The 11,039-nt window shown below is 37.1% G+C and overlaps 1 protein-coding gene across 3 annotated transcripts in view; it reads right to left on the minus strand.

Moving 5' to 3' along the window:
- LOC140339984 (glycine N-acyltransferase-like) overlaps positions 1–7,722 on the minus strand; it is a 37,892-nt gene extending 30,170 nt beyond the window's left edge. For 2 of the 3 annotated variants that reach the window (XM_072424916.1, XM_072424914.1), the window contains exons 1-6: positions 7,586–7,722; positions 7,064–7,159; positions 4,952–5,030; positions 4,758–4,865; positions 1,902–2,028; positions 294–429 (exon numbers count right to left, since the gene is read on the minus strand). In XM_072424916.1, coding sequence (XP_072281017.1) covers positions 294–429; positions 1,902–2,028; positions 4,758–4,865; positions 4,952–5,029 — 449 coding nt within the window. In that variant the 5' untranslated portion in view covers position 5,030; positions 7,064–7,159; positions 7,586–7,722. Of the gene's footprint in view, positions 1–293; positions 430–1,901; positions 2,029–4,757; positions 4,866–4,951; positions 5,031–5,969; positions 6,046–7,063; positions 7,160–7,585 lie in introns of those variants that run through there. The other variant, XM_072424915.1, reaches the window with a different exon arrangement.
- Between the last annotated feature and the right edge of the window lie 3,317 nt (positions 7,723–11,039).

The raw sequence follows: 11,039 nt of genomic DNA on the forward strand, positions 1-11,039 counted from the left end.
TAATAATCTGATTTACATAATGACCATGGGAATCAATAATTCTTGCTTAAAACAACAGAAGAGTGGTGCAATCCAACTGTATCCCTACAAACAGTGACATGACACTTGCTTAGTTAGTTATTCAGAGGCTGCCAACAAGGATTCAGGAAATGTCAAATTATTTCTTCTTTTTTTTAATATAGATTTTAAACACATATTCAAATGGTATAAATTCCCAGTTTATAATCTTTTAAAAAAAGACAAAATAGCAATTTTATCTCCTAAATGAAAAGCACGGTTTTAGTTCACTCTACCTAATATTGTTGATCTTCTCCAATTCTTCTTCAGCTATTCTGTCCTTCATGTATAGAAAATTACTGGTTGTCTGCATTTGCTTCCCATGTTTGGAACTCACCTCCTGCAGCACACCACCAAGTGCAGGCTGGCAACCTATGTATGTAAAAAAACATTATAATAATGTTAGTCCACTGGAAACTATCATGGTCTGTAGTTACAATTATAAATTCATGGCTACCCTATTTGACAATAATTATAAATGTCCCCATGGAAAGAAATGATAAGTAACTTGTAAGACCCCTGCTCAAGTTCTTTTCCTAGACACCAATCACCCAATCTGTCACCATAGTGCCCACCTACAATCAATCCCCCACTCAACCTCAGGAGGTTAGTTGTGGCATTGCAGCACTTGTTTGCCCCAAACATTTGGTTAAACAAGTGGTGATGCCTGGGGAAGCAAAGATTGATAGGTGACTAGAAAACCCTTGTTGCAGACAAAAACAAAGGTAGAAACAGCAACCTAAAGTGACGACAAGAACAAGGCAGAACCGTGTCTTGGTGAAAAAGCCAAAAGATGAACCAAAAGTGAACCAAGCTAAAAATTCAACATGTTGAAGAGTTTGTGGTTAGGAGGTAACAAGTCAGAGGTTATAAACAGGAGGTAAATCAGCCAAGTGGATTAAACAAAGGGGTCTGAGTGTATGTAGATGGGAGGTCAGAAGAGGTCGGTCCAGGCACCAATGGTGGGTAAGTCAAATGACAGGAGGGGTGCAGCAGATACATAGCTGCTGCAAATGCACACTCAATTGCAAATGCAATTAGTAACACATTTTTCTATAACAGGCTATTCAGACATTAGGTGCAAGCTTTATGCAGGTACTGTCCAATCAGGGGTCAGAATGTATGGTGTCAAGCAAAGCTAAGTAAGATTTAAAGGTGAGGTAACATGAATGGCAAGGTCACAAATAACAATTTTCATCATTGTGACTAAAAATAATTCTACTTCTGGGCTTTAAATAACATTTTTAAATTCAGTGTTTTAGTTCACTGATATTGATGTGTTTATTTACATTTATGTAACCCTTTCTGGTAATGAGTACTAAATACCATAGTAGTTAGGTAGGGACCTGGTGTCCTAAAGGGCCTTCCAACTTCTAGGAACCATCTCACCAACTCACCAACAACCCCCTGCATCCTTTTTAAGGTTTGGATTTTGGTAAGAAGCTCTGTCCCCCAACAATGGGCACCCTAATGCACAGTTTTTAGAGTTCTGCTTTGGTAGGATGGTGAATGGTAAAATCTTACAACCAGTCTTTCCCTTGCCACCCAGGTTGAATGGCATTTTTTTTCTTGCATTGGCGAATGCATCCCACCACAAAGCTAGGTTCCATGTGACACTTTTTATCTATACGTCTTGAAAAAGTACAGACTTTATTGAAAAGTTTTATCTCCAATAGATTTTAGTGGGGTTAACCACTAGGTTTATGTCTGTCAAATATAGAGATAAATTTAACAAACCCAGCTCCAATTGTCCTCGGGCCATTTCAATTTTCTCATTCCCCCAGACTCTGTCAAACTACCACACAAATTACATTTAGTTTATAGGCACTCCTTTTGCACTTCACCTTGTATTTGTAAATCTTGGTTCCAATTTACAGCTTTGGGGTCCTCCAGTATTTGGCGCAGATTCTGAGGGTCTCTGCTGAACAGGAAGTATGTATTTGTATAGTGATCTGAGGGGTCTTTCATGTCCTATACAAAGAAATACAGAATATTTAGTGCAGAAATAATAGGACGTAGCAGAAGACTGTAGTATGTACTGCTTTTAACACTTAAAAACAAATCAATTACATTAGGAAGATAGTGTGGGTTAATGTCCTAATCCCTAGGGAAATGACTTACATTGTGATAGGGAAATTACTTACATTGATAGTATATAGAAAGGTGGAAATTAACCAATTAATAATGTGTAATATCTCCAAAATACACTCCTACCTGTCCCCAGAGACCTATCATACTGCATACTTCTATCATCTCCCATTTGGACTATTACATCATTCTCTTCCCTAGCATCCCACTAACCAGACTCTCTTCTCTATAATCTATTCTGAGTGCTGCAGCAAGTCTTTCCTATCCTTCCTAAAACTCCTCACCTGCCACCTCTCTTTGCAAACCTCTACACTGCCTTCCATTTTATCTAAGATTTAAATCAAGCTACTCCTCCCTTTACTTCTATCTAATTTTCTTTTTTATGCACAACCCTAACCACTTCTCCGCTCCTACAGAGATCTACTAATGACTTTTTCCCTCATAACCTCTTCCCATGCATGACTTCAGGACTTTTCAAGAGCTGACCACACTCTCTAGAGATTCCTTCTTTGTCCTTGCCTCTACCTTCCACACATTTAGAAAAGCCCCTAAAAACCATCTTTTCAAACTTGCCTATCAATCTTTATCTGCCTCTTAACCATCACTAATTACCCACCATTCTATACCCCCTTTCTTTTTGTGTATTATTTTTACCCACGTCTTAAATTGTAACCTCTTTTTGTCAGGGCCATCCCCTCCTGTGTCATTGTTTGTATCTGTCATTTGCAACCCCTCTTTAATGTACAGTGCTCAGTAATATGTAGACATTTTATAAGTTACCTATAAATGTGGATTTTATCCTAGAGCATGGCTATCACATCTGTGCCATCATGGCTAAATATTTCCAACTGTCATTCCATTGTCTATTGTGGCTGAAGGGTTAAATAAGTATTGTTACTTATTACTTGGTACTTACTAGAGCTAAAGTGAGCTGTATACTTTTATAAGCTATATTTCCATATAAGGATTTGTATTTCTTTTTCTATCTACTCAGTTTAATTGTAACCAGATGGCGAAAATTCTAAATTTTTTGGAATGCAATGTATGCCTTGCAATGTATCAAATAACACTATATATGGCCAAAACAGCTGTATGTGAATAACGACAACCCCTTGTATACCTATGTGTATAAAAAGACCGCCTTGTCAAATAAAGAATGCAATACTCTTGTAACCATACTCAGCATGTGTGTGTGTTTTTGGGGTATCTCTCCAGATGTCTGTCTCTGTGGGTGAAGGAGAAGTCAGGGTGCATATGAGGAACTAGAAGTTGAAGCAGATCCTTTCAGTGACTGTACTATAAAAATCAGTAAAGACAATCTCATCAGATAATGGAATGCATGTTGATGAAGCTTGGCTATAAACTCGTTGAAAGTCAAGCACCAGTGCATCTGAATCAGAGAGGAGCACAGAAAAACTTTTTTCTGGTTATTAAATAGGGATGGGCAGACAATTTTCACAAAGCTAATTTTACCAACAAGTAAAAAAGTCATCATTTTTTTAGTTCAGCTTTCCAAATTTGTGTAGTTTGAAAAACCTCTAAACCATGAACATGTATTTTTTTTTCACTAAAATTGCTTGAGAAGTGAGGGGCTGCGGAGATTGTTTTTATAGGCATCCCTAACACCTCCTACAATTTTGGTTTCAATACCCAAACAAAGTCAATGACTGTGGTTTTTAACATTTTTATGATGTTTTTCCAGATCGAAATACCACAATAAAAAATGAATGCTCCTGAAATAATTTGACTTAACTTACCTTCTGTACACACGCCAAAAAAAAATTTCCTTTTTCTACAATTCACTACAAGGGAATAATTTGTGGCCCCATACTCAATTGATTTCTAAATGGGAATCAGACGTAGGGCCTGCTTATGATAAAGAGAAATGCAATTAAAAGCAATCTTTTATAATCATACTTCCTCCAAATGTGTTACACTGGGAGTACTTTTTTTTATGAAATGGTACGAAATTCCTGTCATCTTAACCAAATATATTTCCAATACATCACTGTGCTGGAGATGCAACGAAGAAACAGGAACACTTTTCCATATCCTGTGGAAATACATAAACCTTACCCAGTTATTGCAATGCGGTTTTTAAATCCATCTCTGACACAAGGGGTTGTATTACTAAACCTTCACCAGTTCTTGGCCTCCTTAGTTCTCCAAGGCTGGGGAGGATACACTTTAATCAGTGAACCTGAGTGATCTAGCAAACCTGTAATGGATTTCTTAAAAGTCATCTGGAATGTGCTAGCAAATGTTTTGAATCCCAGAGAGATCCATTCTAGGTTTTATGAATCACCCAGTTTCACTGATGAAAGTATATCCTCTCTAGCTTTGGAAAGCTTTACCAAATCAGGTCCTAGTATTTTATATGTTTGTTACTGCCTTATAATGCTCACATAATGTTATATCACAAAGGTTTATTCACCGTTTTATTTCTTTCTTATACCTCTTCCCCACCTTCCCCTGCTTTTAGGGTTGTTTACATACCTCATTCCTTCCAAGTGTATTTATGCACATTTTTATTTTGTCTGTCTCTAGACTTTCTCTTATAGACAAAATCATTAACCGTAGCCCAGGTTTTCACCCATATTGATTAAACTCACCTCCAATGAAGGACGACACATGACAGTGGAAAATTCTGGCCATCGGTCAACCAGGACTTCTAATTTGAATGGGTTGCCATTGATCACATGATGCAGAGCTCCACATGCCTACATTTTAGTTGCAAAATAGATCAAAGTCACCCAACTAAAAGGCTCAGGCAGAATCATATTTTAGGAAGACAACTCTTGCTCACCTTAAGCGATTCCGGAAAGCTGTGGGTCAAAAGACACCTCAGAGCAGCAAGTTTTGAGGAACAAGTTAGAACAAGCATTCTGTAGAATGAAAATTATTTTTTTTTTTATTTTGTTTTTCAATTGAGGGGGAGAAAATATTTAATGATCAATTCCCTGTATATATTACACAATATGTTCATAGGTTGATTTCTTGGGACTTTTGAGGTAACTTTCACATGCCCTAATGGCCTGGATTATTACTTGGTTTAGCTTATTCCGTCTAGTATACCATGGCTAAAAATACCCAGATGAAATAATCAGGGGAGCATTTTACACGTTGTATACTATGTTAGCATTGATATATGCTTTTGTGATTGTATTTTATACATGATTTTGATTGCACAGTACAACTGTAATTTGTATGCCACTAATACATAAGAATTTTGCCTAACTTTTAAACCCGCGCTTTTTTCTCTTCTTTAGTTATAACTCCCGTTTTTTAAGTGAGTGAGGTGTGGCAATAACTTGTTTAGGAGGTGTGTCTCCCCTTCCTCCCTTTTCCTACTCTAAGATACATTTATTTTTTTAACACTTCAAATTAGATACAAAAAATAAAGCATACAAAATAATTGAACATTCAATTACAATTGCATAAAAAATGAAAATAAAAAAAAAAATAAACACAGGAAAATGAGAAATAAAAAAAATAAATACAAATATATAAACAAACAAAAAAAAAAAATACATAAAAAATGAACATAAATGGAAAGGGGTAGGGAAAAAAAACATCATAGTGCTAAAATATAAACTATCAGTTTTGAAATGGAAGAATACCCTAATTCTAAGATACATTTTACCAACAAAATCACAGAGGATGAACACAAGAAGTACATGAGAAACTCTACATATATCGTCCTATCCAAGGTGTGGGAAACAGTAACTGGTATATAACAATAAATGCATTATATATGCTTTAATATAATTTTGAACCATATCCCCTGTTTATAGGAAGATAGCAGAACTATCTTTACATCTTACCTGTTGCAGTTTATCTTCACACCATGTGCACCTGGATTGTTACCCTAAGCTCCTCATATATCATGTTGTGTCTGTATTACAGCCACAGTGATCTTCAGTCAGGATCCCCGGATAATATTAACTACATTAACTGGTAACATTGATGATGAGCCTTAATATTAAACCAATCCTTTCAACCTTCAGCTTATTTGGAACTGTTTTCGAGTTAATATTGCTAAGGATTTGTAGCTTATAAATTTTAAAAGTTACATATTAATTTTATTGGTAGAACACTGAATTATGAGGCATGGAAGATTTCTTGAAAATATTTCAAGGATATATAAAGCATAACAGTTCAATAAAGCCCAGACTGTGAAAAACAGTGGTGTTGGGTTTGATGTGTTTTTCACTGTAGTATATAGATGTGTGTATGTATGTATGTATGTAAGAGATCAGCATTCTTTTTCTCCATTTCCATCTAACTATGTCACCTGATCTCACGCCTGTGCAGTGCAAAATCGTGTTTGGAGTGTATCCAGCCTATGGAGTGTATTGGGTTGGCAAATCATCTCTTTTCAGGAAAGGGATTGGCCGTGGCCTTGCAGATCAGGAGAAAACGATATGGATTCCTCTAGAAATAGGAATGAGGCTAGTATTTCATAGGGAGAGTTTGAACTGGAGCCTGAGGCTCAGACAGAAAGGTTATCTGAGGTATGTATAGAGAAAGATGAAGCCTGTATACTGGAACAGCCAAGAAGGTCTACAATTTTTGATCAACTCGACTTTTAGCTCAGTAGAAAACATGTAATATTGAGTCAGAGAGACTGCTAGCAAGTTTGTTTGTTCTGCAGAAAGCTGACAAACAATACATACTTTAATGGATCCAAAACCAAGCCAGGAGGCTACATTTATGTTACTTTACTGGTCTGTGATGACACTGATCTCCTACAAAGGAAATTTGTGTATTTTCATTTTCTTTTTTGCATTGTAGATGAATAAAAGTAGGTAGATCACCCTGAAATCCCAAGGGGAGGACATATGCAACAGTATGGAGTCATACTTTGGCTAAAAGGACATTATTAGTAGCCATTTCTTAAACAAAGACAAGAACATACCTCTTAAATGTCGTCCTATGATCACCCTCAGTCCCCTCTAGCTGTTTTGTGGCTTTCCAGGTAACTAAATTATATTGGCGAATCACACAATTGTACCTGTAAAAAAGTGCAAAACTGAGAAATTTGCAAAATTGCACAAATTATAACAATTGAAAAATTTAGCCTGAGTTTCCAGGTAATTGAAAATTACAATTACAACTGTACTCCAATTAATTTTGGTGATAATACTATGTTTACTGACATTGCAGTTTACAGGACCTTTAACTTTAATTTTAAGAAAAACTACATGCCAAGAACAACTAAAGATAATTTGGGATATGCTGCCACATACCTCACCCACCGCCTTTTCCTCCCTCTACTACAATCTATGTTATAATACCGTGCTCAGAAGTTTTCTAAATCATATGAATATCTCCACCTGTGAAAGAATGATTTTTGTTGTGAATGCAGTTTCACAAAAATCTCTACTCGGGATAGTTCTATCTGGGAGACAAAGTTTACGTTTCCCTTTGTTATACTTGCCTATATCATGTCAGCATGGTCTCAGAAACCCTTTCAGAGGCTTGTTTTTTATGTTCTCTGACCTTCTCACAGCTTAGCTTCATACCATGTGACTACTCGTTCCAGGACCAAACAAGAACTTCTGCCAAAACTCTGTTGTGTTGTAACAGCTTTGGCTCTGACTGGAGGAAGTTTTAAAGGGAGTGAGGTTAGCTAATGCTTAAGTCTCTCTATTTGTTTTGCTGCTGACTAAGTTGCCAATGTGAGGTTTAAAACCACAGTTTTTTTAAAGGTGAACTCCACTTTCATTAACATTAACAGTATATTAACATTTTTGCATTTTGTTAATATTTCAAATTACATTTCTATTATGATATTATTACCTTATGAGATCTTTTACAAAAAAACCTTAGCACTTGTGTTCCTTGAACATCCTTCTCTTCTCATCCTGGCTCATGTAATGGTCTTTCTGCTTTTCTTTGACAATATTGGTATTTAATGAAACTGAGGCAAAGCATATAGGAACATCAAAAAGAAATCAAAAAGGATTACATGAAAGTAGTAACATAAAAAGTACATTTGGTATGGCTTTTTGTACCCCAAGACTAAGAGGTACAAGGAAAGTAAGGAAGTAAGAAGAAAGTAAATAAGGAAGGGAGAAAAGAAAAGAAGGAGAAGGTGAAGAAGAGAAGGTCTTGGGAAATGCAGCACACCTTCAATTACATATTAATTTCCAGGTATAAAAACAATCTCGTGAATGTAGAGGCAGAGATGTCAGGAAGTTGAAGGGAGATCTAAGGGTCCCTGATAGAAAAGAATCTAACATGAGGTCCTGCAAGGATACAAGTTAGCTTCCCATTAATCAAGAAGGTGTCCAGTCTAGCCTCAATCTCCTGAAAGCAGATATGGGGAGACCTTCAGACTTTTGCAGTCACTTGTTTGGCCGCTAAAAATACAAAGGTGATCCGCTTCCTTTGTGGGCCAGTGAAGGACAAGTCTGGAAGAAGTAAGAGCGTCTGCCAGGAAGTCAAAAGGCTAGTTAACTTAGGGTAGGGCCACCATATACGCAGTATGTCTCCCAAACACACAAGGTAGGCTTCAAATGAGCCAAACTTTAGGAAGCAGGACCTTGTTTTTATGGACACAGCCTCTTAGAGCATCCATTTAGGTCTGATTCCCATCAGTCAAGGTCTTATGTGAAGTGAGGGTGATAAGCTTGGGATACAGCATAGAAATAAGGCAAAGAGACAGGAATGACTGAAGAAAAATACACTCAAATGAAGTGATTGCCATGGCACAATTGTAAAAGAAGGAGAAACCAGTGATGTGTGAAGTCTAATTCATATTGTGTTTCAATATCTGTTAATCCTAAAAGGTTATAAATCTAAGGTAAATGATGTGAGGTCCATTATTGAAAAGCTGACGCGTTTGTAGACCCAGGTTGGAATGACAGATTAGGAGTTGTAGTAGATATATAGGAATCCTGTATTTTGTGCGTGGAATGGATCAAAAGTGGACTAAAAATTTTAAGATGGTGTGCTGAAGGGATCAACAACAAGGCTGCCACAGGAATAGGTGGACAAGTAGGTCAAGTCCAGAAAAACCCATAGCAGACTTTCATAAGTGGCATGTAAGGATGTTAGTTAGCTATTCCGAGGCACTGCAAAATATTTTAATAAACTGGGCATGCCTAATCCGCCAGAATGTCTGTCAGTGTATAAAGTGTTTCTAGGCACCTTGGGCCTCAACTTGTGCCAGATGCAGATGTTAACTTTTGTACATGACTGTGAGATAGCCTCTAGTAACGGGGTGTGTTTTAATCAGGAAACAGGGCCAGCAGGTTAAAAGTGCATCAAGGGTTTTATTCACCAATACTATTTCCACACAAAAACAGGCAAAATAAATCAAACAGCAAATATAAAGCCTGGCCACTTGGCCTCTAACTCACTGTTAGTTCCCTTAACTAACAATCCAGCCCAACCTAGTCCTGTGCAGGACTCTAAGGCCCTAACCATACATATTTTCCAACAAAGTTTGTGTCTTTATTCACAGTTCACCTTGGACCTCCTCCCAGCTAACCAGCCAAGACAGAGACACAGGAATAAGCAGGCTGGCAGTTTATATCCCCAGCCTAATTTCCAGGATGCATTTCAGGTGAAACAGTTACACCTGATCATACCCAGGTTTTTTTTAACTCCCCCACCTGGCCAAGAAGCTCATTGTCATTAAGCCTGGTACTTCAACCCCACGTTCAGGTCAAAAGGAAAACTGACTAAACAGAAAATTACTCTGCGTATAACCTGTATCTGGACCAGATGTACCTGTCATCCTGGACGAAACCCTGGGATTTTTTTGGCCAGCTGTTACAATGACGTACTGCAAAAGAGGGTAAGACCTAGTAGGGGGTAGGACCTAGTTAAATAAACCCCAGGATATGAAGTTGCAGGAGAGGACCATGCAAACAAAAACACTGTATGGACCTCAAAAAGTGGGGAAGGAGACAATGAGATATTTAATGCAATGGATTTTTCTATTTTCTCACATAGTGAAAAGAAAATATTAACCTTTCTGACACTGGAGAAGGTTAGGGAAAAAATGTAATTGTTGGGTAACATGTAACGTACGTAACATGTCGTCAGCATAAAGATATTGCTTAAAATGGATGGCACTGACCTCAGCCCCGTGAATGACTTTATGATTACAAATGTAGATTGCTAAAGTTTGGTTTCCTGCCTCTCCCTTAGGTTAAAGCAACAGCTCACACATTTTTTTACAGTCAATGCTGGGAAATTAAACCATCTGCCCATTCTATTGATATGATCTATGTACTTTCAGGACCCACCTTTTTTGACTATGACCATTTTAAATGTCTGCTCCAGTACAAGTAATTTAGTGTTTACATTTATAATCATTATGCACTGGTGTTGGTGTTTCTGTAATGACTGTTATATTCTTTGTTCTCTTTTTGAAATGTCACCCATGTTTTGTGGGTACATTGTGTATAAATGCATACCTGAGAACTGAGCTAAGGCTTGGATTTTTACAGTGGGTAATAAACGTAATGATGTGCTTGCAAAATTTGAGAAATAGGCAAATATAACTGAGAAGGTAACAACTTGAATGTAGATATGTTAGGTAAAAATTCCAGAGCAATCCCACACTAATGGCAATAACAGACAGATATTATTAAGAAAATGCAAATATAAATATAGAGACAGCCTCCAGTAATAGCCAGGTACAGGTAGTCTCTGGGTTACATACGAGATAGGGACTGTAGGTTTGTTTTTAAGTTCAATCTGTATGTTTTTTCGGAACAGGAACATTATTCTAATAAATGCATTTAGGACAGATGTTTGTCTCAACATATTATTAGGCAGCATGGTGTCAGTTACTGTATAAAAACCTCACTGTGAGTTAATCACAAACAAAGCAAACAAAAAAAATCTTTATGGAGCCTAGACATTCATTAACTTCT

Source organism: Pyxicephalus adspersus, chromosome 10 (assembly GCF_032062135.1).
Source record: "Pyxicephalus adspersus chromosome 10, UCB_Pads_2.0, whole genome shotgun sequence".
Classification (NCBI taxonomy): Eukaryota; Metazoa; Chordata; class Amphibia; order Anura; family Pyxicephalidae; genus Pyxicephalus; species Pyxicephalus adspersus.